The sequence below is a fragment of the Lutra lutra genome, chromosome 1 (assembly GCF_902655055.1).
Source record: "Lutra lutra chromosome 1, mLutLut1.2, whole genome shotgun sequence".
Lineage (NCBI taxonomy): Eukaryota > Metazoa > Chordata > Mammalia > Carnivora > Mustelidae > Lutra > Lutra lutra.
In genome coordinates, this window is record NC_062278.1 from 171,233,692 (window position 1) to 171,250,784 (window position 17,093).

Consider the following 17,093-nt stretch of genomic DNA (forward strand, 5'->3'; position numbering starts at 1 on the left):
TGAAACACCCTATTATTAACTTGCCCCAGAGTTACTGCAAAGATTACATGAAATTATGTATCTAAAAATGCTTAGAACAAGGCCTGCCACTCAGTTAAGTGCCTCAGAAAAGGGAGCTGTTATATTCTCTCTGTTGTTGTCTTACAAATGCAGCAGGCACAGCAACCAGCAACCTCTTGAGCCCAATTATTTACCATCCCTGGGGGACGGAGCTTCCCTTTTTATCCCTCTCCCTGGCAGGAGGTAAGAACCCAAGAATTCCAAACAGATCATTTATTTTCTAAGAATCAATATATTTTCTTCCTTTGAAATAAATACAAACCAGTTTGAAAGGTGGGGGAATCTATGGGAAAAAGGGAAGTGGGGACAGGCCCCAGTCTTTTTTAGTACCAAATGACTCTGGCGCGACCCGGAAACGCAGTTACAAATGAGAATAATTTAAATTCTCCGCTAATTACAGTATTTACAACAGCAGGGGAGGGGGTCACCTAGTGCCCCTCTTCTGGGCTGGACAGACAGCAATCCCACTGCTAGGCTGGGCAGATGCCCGCTCACCTCACCACCTGCGGGGGGGCCTCAGGCCACTAGGCAGTTACAGATTCTCCTGGAACAAGCAGAGCAGGCAGAGGTGGTGGGATGGCCTGTTTTATGCAGTGTCCTAACCTTGGCCCACCATCCTGCACTACATTGCTGTGAGGTCTCTGGAGCGTTCTGGCCAGTGGGACCTCCCCTCTCCTTGCACAGAGCCACCATGGGCCCTTGGAGTGTTCTGTACAGTCCAGCTGCACTCAGGGCGGGAGGGACCTCCCCCACCCAGCTTCCCCTGAGACTGGCCCCAAGACCAGGAATGAGTCAGTGCAGAGGCCGGTGCCACTCCAGGACAGTGAGCAAAGGGGGAGGAGAGAGGTGGCAGGGCACTGTAGGTTGGGCTGTGCTGGGCATTATCAGTCACTATCACTGGTCTCACTGCTCTGCTCACCCTGCACCTTGCTGCGGTGCTGCAGAGCCCTGTGGTAGGCAATCTGCACTGACTTGCGGATGTTGGATTTGCGGCCCTCCAGCATCTTTTCCTTGTCGAGGTCCTGGTTCACGCCCAGAGGAACCAGCTTAGTTCTTGGCAGCCACTGCCTGTAGGACAAGATGAGGGTCACATAAGTCATCTCTGGGAAAGCGACAAGCAGCAGCCTTCATCACACACTCATTCAAAAACACCTCTTGAGTGCCCACTCTGAGCAAGGCTCTGGTGGACAATAGGGTTACTGAGACTAAGAGAAATAATCCCTGCCCTCAAGGAATGGCTCATAATCTAGTGATGAAAAGAGTCCAGTCAAAAGACCTACTACGGGGTAACAACAGGGTATTTCTGAGTGCAAAACAGGCAGAGCCATAACCTAACCTGAAATAAGTACCCTGTCCCATAGAATCCTGGCAGACTTGACTGACATTAAATTTATCCTCTGCAGACAATGCACAAAAACATTACCCACATGTGACAGAACAGAGACTCAGGCGTGAACATTCATGCCTGTTTTATCTCCATCTTGTCACCATGAAGGCAGAGGTGGGAAAACGAAGTCTAGAAGCCACCTAAATCTGGGTGGGGAGCACACTTGTCACAGTCACTTAATGGCCCTTTGAGGTCTAGCTACAGCTGGTTGTCAGCCTCTGCCCACTCAGACTCATGGTCAACACAACCCTTCTGCTCAAAGATCTAAGTCCCTCCCCCTCTGATTTGTGATAGCCCAGTCTGTCTGTTGCTGGAATTTCCTGGCAGCCTGCCCCTATACCCAGGGTTGCATCTGTGGCTGTGAGTCACACCAGATGCTTCCCTCCTCCCTTACCAGGTTCGCTTGTTGTCAAAGAAGAGGACGAGGTAGAGATGCTCTCGGGCTTCCTGGGTCATCTGCTCCCCAAGTTTCAGCACCTCCAGTGGGGGCACAGGGATGGGAACCCCATGGTGGAACATACCTTCCCGGGGCATCTTTGGATCAATTATCTGAGGGTGTAATAAGACCTTTGTTTGGTTCAGTCCCCTTCTTCTGCACAGCTTACACTACCTAAGAATTGGGAGCTATCTCTGAAGTGGGGACAGGGAAAGGTTATTATGCCACAAGGCTGCAATGCTGACCCTTGGCTGCTTCTAATGATGAACTACTTGAGACCCCAGGGTGCAATGGGAAGGAAAAAGGAGACATGGAACAACTAACCAGGAACCTCTTAAGTGTCTATCTGCCAAAGACCCTTGTTCTCTGCAGTACAAACTGTGTCTGCCAGCTGGTGTTGGGAGACAAGGGGTATGATAAGAAAAGGGGAAGCCTACCAGAGCTGGGTATGATGGATACCCTCGGCATTTGGCCCACACCAGGTCCAGAGCATCCAGGGGCGAGTCCTCATCCTCTGACAGCCAGCCAGCTCCCCGTCCCAGACTCTTCCTTACCACTTCACAGGAATGGGAGAGAGGAGGCGGATCAGCAGCCAGGGGGCTGGCAAGGCCCTGACACTGGGCCCCCGGCATCCCTGGCCTTGGGTAAGGGTACTTACTGCTGTGGCCCACGCCGCGGCCAGTGCCCACGGAGTAGGCCTCATTCTCAGTGCCTGAGGTATCTTCACTGCTATCTTCTGGGAATGTGCCCCGAGAGAAGGAGGGCTTGCCCCGGCCTTGTTTTGAGGGTGTTGTGCTATGGATAAGAAAATAAGAACTCAGCTTAAAGGAGGGGAAGAGTAGATAATGGCATGGTAGACGTCCTCTCTTTAAAGTGGGCCCCAGGGTCTAAGAATTATTGAAAGCTGAGGTCACTTGAAAAATTTCAAACCCAAATGCTTCAGGGGGTTGGCAGTGACATAACGGACATGGGCTGGATTTAGCAGTGGTAGTGATGAATACACCCCGTCTAAAGGAAGCACTGGCTAGATTTACCAGATCTGATTTTTTTTTTTTTTAATTTATTTATCTGACAGAGAGAGATCACAAGCAGGCAGAGAGGCAGGCAGAGAGAGGAGGAAGCAGGCTCCCTGCTGAGCAGAGAGCCCGATGCGGGGCTCGATCCCTGGATCCTGAGATCATGACCTGAGCCGAAGGCAGCGGCTTAACCCACTGAGCCACCCAGGCGCCCCCCAGATCTGATTTTTAAAGAGAATACAGACACGGGGCACCTGGGTGGCTCAGTGGTTAAGCCTCTGCCTTCAGCTCAGGTCATGATCTCAGGGTCCTGGGATCGAGTCCCACATCGGGCTCTCTGCTCTGCGGGGAGCCTGCTTCCTCCTCTCTCTCTCTCTGCTTGCCTGTCTGCCCACTTGTGATCTCTCTCTGTCAGATAAATAAAATCTTAAAAAAAAAAAAAAAAAAGAGAATACAGACACTAGGAATTTTACGTGGTAGTACTAGATTCATTTTTTTAAAAACACCATGCTGGTTGAACAAAATATGTATGCAGGCCAAATCCAGGCCCCAAGGCATCAGTTTATACTCTGTTCTATGTCAGCTTAACCCAGGATGGTTCCCACTATTCCATTATGGTGACATTCTTATATATGCCATTTATTTTGCAGAGAACCTTGGGTCTGAGCCATCTTAATCTGAGGTGGCTGCCACCCCACTTCCCATAGGGAAACCTGGAAGGGGATCCTGGAGACAGGCCTTGATCTGGAGGGCTGGTACCTGGTTCGGTCGGAGGCAGCGCTGCTGCTGCTACTGCTGCTGGACTCAGAGTCAGAGCTGCTCCGGGGAAGGCTGCAGTCATTACGATATACCAAGAAACTCTTCTTCACTGGCTGATTTCCACTGCTGAAACCATTGGCTGGTAAGTCTTGGTTGGCGGGAGGGGGAGGAGGAAAGGAATCGGTCAGGAAGATGTAGATCAGAGATGGCATGGGGGTGAGGGGCACTAGGAGCTTAGCTTTCCCTTCTGTGCTAGAATATTCCTCCAACTATGGTCAACAGAGCCAGCTCTGTTGGCCATAGTCCTGCCCCACCCCTTGTACTTCCCTTGGCAGTTACTGGCCTTAAGACACAAATGGCTTAAAGGGCAGGAAATCCCCAAGAAGGGGGAGAAGAGAAAAGGTGAAGGGATATAATGGAGGGGATCCTGGATAGGAATCTAGCTGGGTCAGTGTTTCTGGACTTCAGTTTCCCCATCTGTAAAATGAAGGGACTGAATTAAAGGATCCCTAAGGGCACTTCCAGCTCTGATATATTTTGGGCAAATGAAGGGATAGGTGAGAGTTATGTTGGGGACGATGGCAGCTTAGCTCACTCTCTTGGGGCGGGGGTGCTGGGTGATGGTGAGGCTCACCCATTGGGGGGTCTTCTGTGGATTTATCACTGTCGCTGTCTGAGCTCGAACTGGGCCGGGGGCTCCTACCCCGCTTGCGCTGACGTAAGGAGCCCATGATGGGGAGCTGGGGGGGCCCCACAGGACTGCCTCCGTGGCTGGGGGTCATCTGGCTCTCCCGGTTTTTGGGGGGCCGGCCCGGCCTCTTGGGCGGTCCAGCTGTCTTCGGGTTCTTTTTGGAGAACAGAACTGAGGTTCTCCTGCCCACCTCATGTGCGGGGGTTGAGGACATGTTGGGACCCAAGCCTGGAGCAGAGAAAGAGAGAAGGAGAGTTGGTGAGGGGCCTGATGTGGGAGGGGTAGATGCCCAGGGTATGCCCTAGATCTGTAGGACCATTACTCCAGCTAGAGTTGGGAGATGATCTAGGGGGTATGGACTTGGGAACATCATCTCTTATACAAATAGCCAGAGAGGCAGCTGAAAGGCCCCTGAATGGGGAATGAGGGAGAAAGTACAGCTAGCTGTGTAGGAGAAACCTCTGCCTGGGGAATGGCAGGGGCTGAGTGTGTGCTGCAGAGTCAAGTCTGGCTTGCTTTGGAGTCCACCTTGCTAGGGGGTTCAGACCTTTGCTTGTCTCCTGGCTGCTGCTCTCCTCAGCGGCACTGTCTGTCTGCCCATCCTTGTCACAGGCTGCCGGGTGAGGTGTCAGGCTGCCCCGGCTCGTGGGGCCGTGCCGCTCAGGCCCATCCCTTCCAGTTTCCCGCTGGTGGGCAAGCTTTCGCCGCAGTGCTGTCATCTCTTTCTTGATCATCTTTGCACGCCGTGAACGGCCCACACTCTGCTTGCTGGCATTCACCTCATCCAGCCGCTCCAGCAACAGCTTTAGCTGCTCTTCTACTGGCAGGTGCTTCTGGTTCTCCAGCAGGACCAGCCGCTCTTCCTCTGCTGCTAGGGATGGACATGGGGGTTGGGGAAAGGTCAGACTCAGTGCAGCCCTCTGGGCCCCCTGAACCTGGGAGGCAGCAAGAAACCACTCTTTTCCCTGGGCTTCTCACCAGGAACAGCTGTATAACAGCAGCACCAAGATGTGGGATGGCGGGCACTGCTATCCATTCACCCAGTCTGGCTTCTTGGGGAACATTCCTGGGGATAGCTTGCCACTGCTCAGCCTAGCTACTTCCTGCCTACACTGCCTGTTTCCGGTAGGGGACTTTTGGAAAGCTGTTCATCCCTGGCATTGGCCTCTATGTGTGTAGCATGACTTATCACCCACCATCTTCAGCGTGTTGTGGGGCTTCATCTCCAGCCAGGTTGTGGGGGATATGCATGCCCGTCTCAAAGTCAATGCCCATTTTTTCTGCCTGGCGCCGGGCCTGGCGGAGCACAGCACCACCCTGTTCGCGGAGCCGCACTGCTGCCCGGTAGAAGATGGTATCCTTGGCGTTATACTTGAGGCAGTTGCTGACGATAAGGTTGAAGTCCTCCTCAAAATCATCAAAGTTCAGGTAGCGGTAAGCCTCCAAGTTCTGCTTCATGGTGAAAAAGTCCATTGGCTTTTTGATGTGATCTAGGTAGTCAGGTACCTGGAGAGTAGGGTAGGTGTGGCTAAGTGGAAATATGCTCCTCATTCTCCCTGAACCCTTGCTCCTAACACCCCCACCCCCTGAAATGCATCCAGCAATCTCCTCCCACCACAGTTAGAGGCAGGCATATAACACAGGGGAAAAGAAAGCTGGATTCTAGTCTTGACTTTACCAGTCACAAGCTGTGTGACCATGGCAAGTCTCTTAACCTCTGTGGGCCTTCTCTTCCTTGCCTGGAAAATGGTGATGAAATTACAGTCAAATTTACTTCCTACAGCCATCTGAGGCTTCAGTAAGAAAATGGCTACAGCAATCCTCTGGAAAGAACACCATCTTGCATTCCTATAGTTCTTTTTACCTATCATTAAGACTTATAAGGAGGCTACTGCCTCAGGCTTCTCATTTTATACCTTTTAGAGAGAAGAGTCTGCCAGTCAGGACCTAGGGCTTCAGAGCTGGTTCTTTAGGTGCTGAGCCTTCTAAAGTCTCCGTTCTAGGGTTCAGCACCCCGAAAGTGTCTTCCTGCCCTGGGATTATTCATTTGGCAGACTCAGTCCCTGCCTCTGGGGAAGGAGTGCAGATTGCCTCCCATTCTGGGCCCTTGGGGTATGACAGGGACAAGACAGAGTCCAGGTGATGCATGTGGCTCCAGTTCATCCTGGAGCCCCAGAGCCACCAGCCCCTCTCTTCATGGTCCCCTCCTAGTCCCTGGCCCAGACCTGCAGCAGGGGTCCAACTGGGAGAGGAACAGAAAGAAGGTGGAGTGAGGGGAAGGGATTCTTACTTCGTCCAATTCGGTTACCTCAGACAGAGGGACCGGCTCGCTGAAGATGTTGCCTGTGTCCTTTTCTTGGAGCTGCTCCAAAGTTTTGCGAAGAAGGATGAGGAAAGGGGTCAGCTGCATCTCCATGGCGATCTGCTGGACCTTGATCTGACACACATAAAGGCCCAATCAGCCAGGCCCATGCCAGTCCCTTGGCAGAGGTCTGAGGGGATGGCAGCAGCTGGTCTGGGACACTGCCTTCCTTCTCCAGCCGACAGCTGGGTGTACTCACTCAAGTCAACTTATAAAAAGGCCCATCTATTCTGGCTGGCCTTTCCTTTCCTTGAACTTCCAGTGCCAGCTACCTATATCACATAATCTAGGGTCTCTTTCATAATCTTCTGTGACATTCTGTTTGTAGTGAGCTAGAGAACACACTGGGAGCCAGGAAACCTGACTCCAGCATCAGCCCTGTTACTTCCTGGCCAGGGGATACATGCTCTTCCTTGTCCCAGGACTGTTTTCTCTTATGTAAGATAGAGTTGGCCCAGGAGCACTCACCGTCTCCCTTTTGAGTTTCTCCCGCTTGCGGATAAGCTCCACCAACAGCCGAGCTCGCTCCAGGTCATGCCGGAGTCGCTGCCAAGACTTGAGCTGTTCTTTGAGGGCCCAGTTCTTATCCTCAGAATCTCTCTGTAGAGGCAAAAAGGGGATCAGGAGATGATGAGGGAGCCAGAAGAAAGGCCAAAAGAGGAGAGCCCAGGAAGTCTGGGTCAAGGGTAGTTAAAGCTTAAAGAGGGAGCACAGTCATTTACTGGCAGGCTTGCTAGCTAAAGTGGGAGTTCCTAAACATATGTGCCCCCAGGCATGGCACAGAATCAATGCTTGGTATATGCTTGTTGAGTGAATGGATGAATGAACACACAGGAACAGTGCCCTTCTTGTGAGCAGATAATCTATAAGGATTTCATCCTGAGCCTGGTTTGAGGGCTAGCTTAAAGGAGGAAATAGCCTAAGGCCTCGGACACTGAAAGCAGTAGTCACAAATCTCAGTCCTTGTGTTCCTGGCCCATGTTCCCAGAGCCCACAGGGAATCTGATACAGTACCCCGATTTGGTCACAATTCCTCTGAGACTGCAGGTGTGTCTGTAGACGACGTAGCAGTGGGACTCCATTTCGGGACTGCCGTTTCAGCGTCCAGTAGCTGTGTAACCTCTGCATAAACTGGCTCTTCCTTTGGATGGTCAGGCGGTTGGTGATTTTACTGAGCCTGGAAAGTGGGGAATAAAGAGAAAAACCCACTGAGCCATGCTTTTCTTAAGCAGAACAGGGGTCTCTGGCTAGTGAAAATTCCTGAAATGGGGCTGAATCGGGAATAAGTCTATCGTCAAAAAGGCCTGACACTTGGCTTAATGCAAAGAAGAGCAAATGGTACCAGACAGGAAGCCAAACTCCCAGCATGAAGCCAGATCCCAACCCTGTTCACGAAGTTAGGTGGGGGAGGGATATCAGGAAGCTTGGCCCCTAAGAATGCTCTTGTCACTGTAGCCTGGAGTATTATTTGACCCTGGAGAACCTGCTCAGATCGAGCCTTGGAAGGCTTTAGGACAAAGTACAATTGTAAAGCAGTAAACTATAGAAAATCAACTAGATAGCACAAGAGAGTTAAAAATAACTAATGATGGAAAAAAAATAACTAATGATGGTAGCCCTCATCTGGAGTCATTAGGGGCAGTGACCACTTTGCAACTTCTTAAGCATTTCCTTCCCCATTTTTTGTTCCCTTTCTCCCTTCCGGATCAGACCATTTCTGCTACTATGGCTGGTTGCTACTCCATCTTCTTTCTTCCTAACTTAAACCAAACCATCAAAATGAATGGCAGCTGAAAACACTTACTGGATCTACCAGATAAAAGTTGACATTTCTGGCTCCTAAGTTAAAGTGAGGTGACCTGCTAGAGCTAACTTCTTTTGGAATCTAGTGTGATTTTGTTTTTTGTTTTTTTTAACATCTTTATAGCTCCTGTTAAGATAACCGAAACCTGTCACTCCACTCAGGACTATCCATCTCTATGCGGGCTTCTTCTTCCCTTACCAGCCTATCCATCCACTCCCCACATACCTGTGTGGTGGGATGCAAGGCACTGACACCACAGGTGCTGCTGCCCGCTTCTCTGCCAGGATCTTCCGTGCCTTCTTCATCTTGATCCGGGACTTGGCCTTGGCCTTCTTGACCTTCTCTGAGCTCCAACTCTTTCCCTCATCCTCCTCCTCATCCTCATCCTCCTCACCCTCACTGTGGGACAGGGCAGGCAGGCGGCGTGCTGAACCCGGGGGTGTGTGGATGTCACAATAGGCCGTCTTGCGGACGCTGAAAGAGGTGCCATTGGCACCCGTCTCCCGCACAGGCTCCATCTTCATGTAAAGGCCAGCCTGCTGGGCACATGTCACGTGGAAGGCTGTGTAGCAGTTGGCCTTATGGCACTGGATGCAGGCCCCTGAGCCCCGCTGTTTACAAATATAACAGGTCAGCTTCCAACGAGCTGGCGGGATATGCTCAATGCTGTCGATAGGCTCCAGGAAGACTGTGTTGGCAAAGCAGACTTCAGGGATCCACAGGGCACACACCACATGGGCCCAGCGCCCGTCATCTGTCTGCTTGAAGGCACCACCCTTGTTGGGGCACAGGGCACAGTCCACAGCGCGGGAGGGTGACTGGAGGCAGCGGCGGCATAGCCACTGGCCCTCAGGGATGTAGGGGACACCATAGCACTCTTGGTGCACAGCCAGGTTGCACATGTCACAGAACAGGATGACATTGCTGTTCTGGCACTCACCATCATTGCAGATACAGCACACGGCATCCTCATCCACTAGTGCATTGGGGTCACCTTTATTGTGGCTTTCAAAGTAGGACTCCTTCTCCAGCCGATCCATTAAGTACTCAAAGATTTCCTGTGGGATGGGACTCACACCCTCTGTCTTCCGCCGCTCGTTCATGATATCCAACCAGATGTAGTCCTCCTCATCCATGTCATACTCTACTTCCTCGTCCAGCTCCTCTGCCGACTTCTCAATGTACCTGCAGTGCACATAGGCAGCTCAGCATTATATGCTTGAGCCTTCCTTCCTTTGAAGACAATGGGCTACAATTGCTGGATACTTACTCAATGCCAGGCCTGTGCCTTTATTTATTACTGTCTCATTCCACTGTCATCTTAACCCCAGGTTCTATAATTATTCTAGTTTTGCAGAAAAGGAAACCTAAGGTTTAGGGAGTTAGGAAGCTTGTATACTAGCTACTACACCACCTCCTCTGAGGTGCACAAGCTCAGTCAAACTCCAGAAGGGAGGAGGGTGGGGCAGCTAGGACCTACTGGATTGGTCTGGATGATGGTGCAAAGAGTCTGAAGAAAGGTCCTCATGTGTCACTTGCAAATTATATATCATTTTTAGCACCAGCTGGCAGTGTCCTGAATCAAGCTGCCACGGGCCTTCTGTCAGCTGGTGCAGCTCAGGACTCCCTCAGACTCTAGGTACTGTGTTTGTTCTCTGGATAGCCTTGGAAGATAACAGAACAACTAAGATTTACTGAGCATTTACTGTTACACATATATTCTCACCACAGCCGTAGTATTAATGTTCTTATTGGCCTTATTTTGTGGATGAGGAAGACAAAGCTTTGAGAAGTTAATTAACTGCCCAACACAAATAGATCATACAACCAGAAATGGAAAAGCTACAATTTACACTCTACCCTACAGCACTCATTGGACCGGCAGGACTGGAGCCGAGGGCTGCTCCAGGTTCCTGGCACACAGAGCAGGCTCCCCATGCCCCCTGCTATGCTCTAGGTTGCCTGGACTCTGGTATTACAAAGCTACAGGGAGCTACAATGGAAAGAATGGGGCTTTAACTTCTGACAAACATGGATCTAAAGCCTGGCTCTCCCACTTTGTGATTCTCAAGTCATTACTGTTCTTTTCTAAACTTCAGTATTATTGATGATAAGATGAGGATGCTACCATTTTCTCCCAAAGACACTTATCAGGATTAAATGGAATTTAAAAAATGAATGGGCTAAATGAAGTTGCACAACATAGCAGGCCCTAAATCAATGTTAGTTTCTATCCCTCTCCTCCCCTCTCCTAAAGGGAAGTGGGGTTCTGGATGCTAAGAGCAGGCCAGGTGAGCACAGGCTCTGGAGTCATGCTCTGTACGCCAGTAGGTAAATAAGGTGACCTCCCTGGGTCTCTGTTTCCTCATCTGAAAAGTAGTAATGCTAACTTGAACCCATTTCACACAGCTGTTGTTGGCATTAAATGAGTTAATACAGGTAAAGAACTTAGAACAGTACCTGGCATGATGCAAGTACTCAATAAACATTAGCTTTAGTATTAGCTTTTGTACAGCCCTGACCTATCTTGCCTTGTATTCTATTTATGTGTCTAACTCCTCCACTCTAGGCTAGAGGCAAGGACCATGTCTGATTCACTAAACAGAAATAGGCACAGTGTTGTTCATTTCAAAGGCATTTTGGGGGTGGAATGGAGAAGAGAAACTAAAATACTGTGTCTACAGGAAGCAGTTTCCTCCTTAGCCCTTTTCTCCTTCCCCAAAGTGACCACAGTGTCCTCATTGTTGAAAAAGGGTGTGCCTCAGAGCTTGTATGAACCATCCAGCCACTTCCAGGCCTTTGCACCTGTTCTCAACCTTTTCTCTGCCACAACACATGTGACATTACGCGATGGTGCGTAACACACTCCCACAGTGTACCCAGATTACAGGCTGTGGCACAGATAGATAATGTAGGCTGCATGTCATGTACAATTCCTGGCACACCAGCCTACACTCCACCCGCTTTCCCCCTCAAGAAAGCATATCAGATGCAAGAAAGAGAAAATGGTGTTCTTAGAGAGATGACCTCAAATCTTCTCAAATTTATATATAAAAAATATCATTTACAGGGGCACCTGGGTGGCTCAGTGGGTTAAGCCTCTGCCTTCAGCTCAGGTCATGATCTCAGGGTCCTGGGATCAAGCCCTGCATTAGGCTCTCTGCTCAGCAGGGAGCCTGCTTCCTCCTCTCTCTCTGCCTGCCTCTCTGCTTACTTGTGATCTCTCTCTCTGTCAAATAAATAAATAAAATCTTTAAAATATATATATATATATATATATCATTTACAAAACTTGGACAGTTCTGCTAACAGTAGTAATAAATGACATGGAACATACTCCCCAGATGATGCAGTGTACCTAGCTAAGAACTGCTCGCCTGGAGAACAAATTTGAACGCCAGGAAGAAAGAGTGAAAAAGCAGAAGGAGGAAGAAATGGGGTGGGATGAACTGGTCTGAACTGCCTATCAGAGCAGAGAGTGCTAAAGAGCCCAGGCAGGGGTCTGTGTTTTGGGGGGTGGGAACAGCAGTGAGTGTTAACATAAAAGAGAAGCAGGAGAAAGCCAGAAGGGGGTGGAGCTGGGCTGGACAGTTAAAATAAGAGAGGAAGAGGAGACTGACTAACATGTGAACAGGGGTGAGACCAAAGTGTCTTACTAGGCCAAATCACTTGAGTTCCCACAGGCTTAATTTTATTTTTTTTAGATATATATATTCCACCCCCCCCCCCCGCCAAGACTTGATTTTAAAGAACTGAGACTCAGTATACCATCACATGATTGCATTTTTTGTAAAAACTACCTTTTATATAAAAACATTTATAAGTCCTTTGCAGAGATCAAGCCTTCTGATTAGTGGACACTGAACATTGTTCCTTAATTTTTCCAAATGCTCTCTTTACCTTGAATGCCAAGACTCAGAAGTTTTACATTTTGTTTTTGTACCATCCTTCAGCTAAGGTTTCTGTGTAGCTTCACCACCACACTGCACCATCCCTACATTTTTTACCTTGTGTTAAAGGAATTTAGCTTTATGCCCGTGACTTTGTTAGGAGCCACCGTGACTAATTTTGGAAGGACATGGGATGCCAAGAAACAATGAAATGAAATAAATAAAAGGGCCAACAGAAGAGTACAAAACATAGGTGATGAAAATGTTGCTTATACAGGCTAAAGGATGGGTGACAGTAACAGAATAATGGGAAAATTACCTCTGCAGATTTACCAATTGCTTTCAGGACCTTATAAAATCAGTGTGCCTAGTCTTCTTCCTCCTGGCTGACAGAGGAATATTATACATGCTCTGCAGATCAGGTCATTAGAAAGCCAGAAGCTTTTCTCAAGGCTACACAGTGATGGAGTGGAGGGTCAGCAACCAGACACATGATGTTTTGATACAGTGGAAACAGTATAGCTTTGGAGTCAGAGTAACCTGGACTTGAATCCCAGTTCAAATCCACTAACATGTGACTTTGGGTCCCCTTTCTGGACTGTGGGCTCCTCCTCTGCGAAATGAGAAAAATACCTGCCTGAGAGAATTGTGAGAATAAAATGGAAGGGACTGGCTGTAAAGTACCCAGTGCAGGGACTGGCATGTGGCAGTATATAGTAAGTACCACCATCATTAGCTGGGGCACTATTCTTCTTATTGCCTGGGCAGGACCAGTGTGCTTCTGCTACCCTTTATCTGTGCCACTCTTCTCTCTGGTGCCTATTACCTCTCCAGCTCCTGAGCCCTGCTTGAGCAGTTTTCCAGAATGGGCAGGTAGAGGTGGCCTTACCGGTAATAGGAAGTTGGCCGGGGCGGGGCATCTGGGGTGTCCTGTTCCAACTCCCGGTATACCACCTCTGGCAGCTTGGGAGTGGTGCTCACAGAAGCATTATGGTGATGGTGATGGTTGGAGTCCTTGCGCTTCTCCTTATTCTTATGCTTGCCTGACTTGGGAGTAGCAGCTGGTGTCTCAGTGTTCTCCTTGTTGCTGCCATTCTCAGGAGCCTCCTCAGGGGCCTCCTCATCCTCTGACACCACATCCAGGTTGTCAAAAATGCTAATGCGGTGGACACGGCCATGCAGGTCCACCTCCACCATGCGCTGGGCCTGTGCGTAGCTCATCACCTCACGGCCCGGTGACTGGGATACCTCTGAGGGGCTGGGTGACTGCTTGTTGGCTGGGCGTGATTGGCGCCCCTTCTTCTTGTGCTTGCGGAGTGGAGTCTGTTGGGGGGGCGGTGGGTTGTCGTGGTCATAGTGATATAGGTGGTACTCGATACCACTGTAACTCTTGTAGACCTTGCGGCAGGTCTCCACGGGGCATTCATACGGTGGCTTAGTTGCCCGCAAGTTGTGGCAGAAAGTCTTCACATCAAAGTCCACCCCCATGCTGTCACATCTAGAATGTACAGATCAGTTAGCATAGGCCTGAGGACAAGTTCCTGGCCATTCACTCTATACTCTCCAGCCCTCCTTCTCCTCAAGGGGCCTGGCCAGCTCACTTCTACAGTGACTTCAAATACCATCACCTTTACACCATGGCCACAGTCTGGGCCTCATCACCTCCTGCCTGATCATCCTGCCCTATATCTCGAATCTTCTAGCCTAATCTCACATAATGTGGCCAGAGTAGGAACAATCACATCAGTCTTTTGCTTAAAAACTTCCTGATGCTCCCCACTTATTTCAGGATAATATCCAAATTCCTTATGATGACATTCAAGGTACTCCTTTTATTTTCTGGCCCTAGTCCTCCTTTCCAGACTCTTCTCACTAGTTACAGCTGTGCTTCTGTATACCCAGGGCAACTTGCCCTTCCCTGAATGTTATAACCTCTCATTCCTGCAAGATGATCTCTATTTGAAATGGCTTCCATCCTGACTGGTGAGCTCCTACTCATTCTTCAAAACCCAACTCAAATACCACTTCTTGTTATGATCTGTCTTTCCCATCGGGAGCTATGTTTCTACAGCATTCCATTCTCATCATTCCATCATAGTGGCATGGCACTTACCACACTGGAAGTTCTTTGTTTCCTCCCACTAGACTGGGTGCTATGTGGTGCAGACATCAGAGCCTGCCCACCTCTATATATCCTCAGTACCTGGCATGTAGTGGACACTCAGTTTTTGGCATATGAATGAACAACTTGTTGAATAAATAGCTAAATGAGGGGATCATCAGATTTGGAGCTGACAGATGGATGAAGGCTAGTGTTAACCCATATAGAAGCTTGCTTGAATGGGCAGCCCGCAATTTAATCCTGGGCACCAGCACAAATCATTGCATTACAGAAACAAGCTCATTTCTTGTCTCAAACAAGTTCATTTCTGAGGTCTTTAGGGGAAGGCTATGCCCTGGCCCTGGCTCTAGGAGAGGTACCAGCCCCTGACCCTGGGAAATGATACCAGGTACTAAGGGTACAAATAGGAACATGACAATCTAGGCACACTCAGCTCCATGATGGTCCTCAGGGCCTTCCCCTTCCTCCTCTCCAGTGTTCCTGGGTGAGTAGTGACAGCAGATGGCACCAGCCCCCAGGAAGCCCAGCTTGGTCAGAGACTGCCCCAGTTTCTCCAGGCCTAGTTGAGTTCAATAATTCAGCTAGGGTATTGGCATCATTCCAGGCAAAGCCCACCCTGAGCTCCCAGACAAACAGTGACCCCTCTTGGCCTCTCTCCGGCTACTTAGCCAAGCCAAGTGGGCTGCTCCAGCCTCTGTCAAAGCCCCTGACTTCTGCACTGGTAAAACTACTCCAACTTTTACTTCCTTTACCTGCAGCTGTGTCTTTAAACACAAACCAATCAGAGGAACAGGCAAGCTCTTCCTTTTCAATGATGGGTCCCTGGTGTATGATGCTGCTCTGTCGCCCTGGCTCCCAAAGTAGCACAGAGCCCCGCGCAGATGTCCCGCTGGGACTGAGCGCCAGAGGCACACGGGTGGAGACAAGAACTTAGACTGGAAGCCCGTGAGGAAGCCCCAGGGCCCACAGGGGTATGGCGGCAGAACTCAGGGGGCTGGAGGAAGTAGAGGGCGGGGGCCGAAGCGATCAGGCCCGGCCCAGGCGGTGCCCGCAGCCCTCTCCCGGATGCGGCGACGTTTCCCTTTTGTCGAAGTGTAACATGTTAAACAAGGCTCCCCTCCCGCTATTGGCCCAGGCAACCGTGGAGGATACTCTGTTGCCCTGGGACGCGGGGTGGGAGCTAACGCACTGTCAGTTCTCCCGGCTGGAGTAGCCCAAGGGGCAGCCGGGCCAGGCAGCTCAGTGCACGCCCCACGAAAGTAGTCTAGTCCTCTCCCGCTGGCCACTCCCGCCCTGGTCCCAGGCCCGCACTTACCGGCCACCTCGAGTCCGGGCTCATCGCCGGGGGCGCCCGCCGGGGCTCCGACCCCACTTGGGGAGGCCGGCGGGGAAAGACGGGCCGGGGAGAGAGAGCCCCAACTCCGGAGACCGCAGATCTCGCCACCCCGGCCCCCTGCCGCCCCACGTTCTGGCCCCGGCTCCCCGGGATTCCCGCGCTGACCCCTGCCGCTCCCGGTCCCGCCGGCGCCCTGGTGTCTCAACTCTGTCGGCCGCCGCCCGTTTCGAAAGCCACTAGGTTGTCCGGCCTCGGGACCCGACACCGCCGAAACAATGGAGCCTCCGGGAGGCAGCGCGGGGACGGCGGCGGCGGAGACCGTGGCGGCAAAGGCAGTGGCAGCGGCGGCGGCGGCGGCAGCGGCGGCGACGGCGTCTGCGCAGGGTAAACTCAGCGCCTCGGCGCTGTCAAGCTGCACTTTCGCCACAGATCCCCGCCCGTCTGCTGAGTCTCGAGAGGCCATTCTCTGAGACTCAGAAGAGCCCCTGGACACCCCACATGGCTTCTCTAGCACCTCCATCTTAGAGTTGAGTTTCGGTAGACGGAAGACGCGATATTCGGGATCCGGAGTGGTCGGGCCGTTTGTGGCGAATCTGCGGACACGGACGGTGAGCATGGGACTGGGCTTGAGGAGCCCGCCCTTCTCCCTTCCCCCTCTGCCTCCTCCCTCCCTCCTGCTGGCGCCGCGGCTGCAGTAGGGACCTGGCCTTGGTCTCAGAGAAAGGCGGCGAGGCGGGGCTGGAGCCACGGGGCGGGGTCGGGGGCAGGGCCGGGAGCAAGAGGGACGCAGGCTGGAGCCTGAGGAAGGGCTTGGAGTTATGGGTAGGGGTGGGGCGGGTCTAGCAGAGAATAAACCAGTCCATGGGGCGGAGTTTGCGGGGGAATGGGCGGGGACATTTGTAAAGCGGGCCCGGGTAAGGAGAAGGGAGGATGAACAGGGGTGAAAGGGTGGGGCTAAGCAGAAGAGTGGGCCTCTGGAAAGAAAAGGAGGGGCTTTAGTTGGGCCTGGAAGGCGCTGGGCTGGGAAGAAAGGACGTAGCAGGGTACGCGAGACTGAAGTGAAAGGACGGGGCGTGGAAAAGGTAAAGGGGTGGGGCTGAAAGGAAAGGGCGGGACCAGGTTAAGTATAACGGGAGTGGCTGAAAGAAAGGGAAGGAGCTTGGGAAAGGCAAAGGAGCAGACTGAAGGAAAGGTATGGATCTGAAGGAAGGGACCGAATTTGGGGAGGTG

The 17,093-nt window shown here is 51.3% G+C and overlaps 1 protein-coding gene and 1 long non-coding RNA gene across 12 annotated transcripts in view; one reads left to right on the forward strand and one right to left on the reverse strand.

Moving 5' to 3' along the window:
- Positions 1-272: 272 nt before the first annotated feature.
- BRPF1 (bromodomain and PHD finger containing 1) lies at positions 273-16,403 on the reverse strand. Of its 11 annotated transcripts, none has more exons than XM_047745614.1 (14): positions 15,843-16,393; positions 13,295-13,903; positions 8,741-9,700; positions 7,726-7,888; positions 7,180-7,311; positions 6,640-6,786; positions 5,546-5,855; positions 4,897-5,220; positions 4,293-4,577; positions 3,659-3,806; positions 2,542-2,678; positions 2,321-2,439; positions 1,842-1,996; positions 273-1,128 (listed from the first exon to the last, which is right to left on the reverse strand). In XM_047745614.1, the coding sequence occupies exons 2-14, from the start codon at positions 13,891-13,893 to the stop codon at positions 945-947; spliced, it is 3,663 nt and encodes a 1,220-aa protein (XP_047601570.1). In that variant the 5' UTR covers positions 13,894-13,903; positions 15,843-16,393; the 3' UTR covers positions 273-944. The 11 variants fall into 11 exon arrangements, with proteins under 11 accessions (XP_047601570.1, XP_047601584.1, XP_047601577.1 ...); XM_047745628.1 differs by having other exon boundaries at positions 6,658-6,786; positions 15,843-16,391; XM_047745621.1 differs by having other exon boundaries at positions 4,897-5,217; positions 15,843-16,391.
- Positions 16,404-17,010: 607 nt separating this feature from the next.
- Positions 17,011-17,093, forward strand: part of LOC125109134 (uncharacterized) — a 50,938-nt gene continuing 50,855 nt past the window's right edge. Inside the window, exon 1 of the long non-coding RNA XR_007130133.1 lies at positions 17,011-17,055. This is a non-coding gene — a long non-coding RNA (uncharacterized LOC125109134). The remainder of the gene's footprint in view (positions 17,056-17,093) is intronic.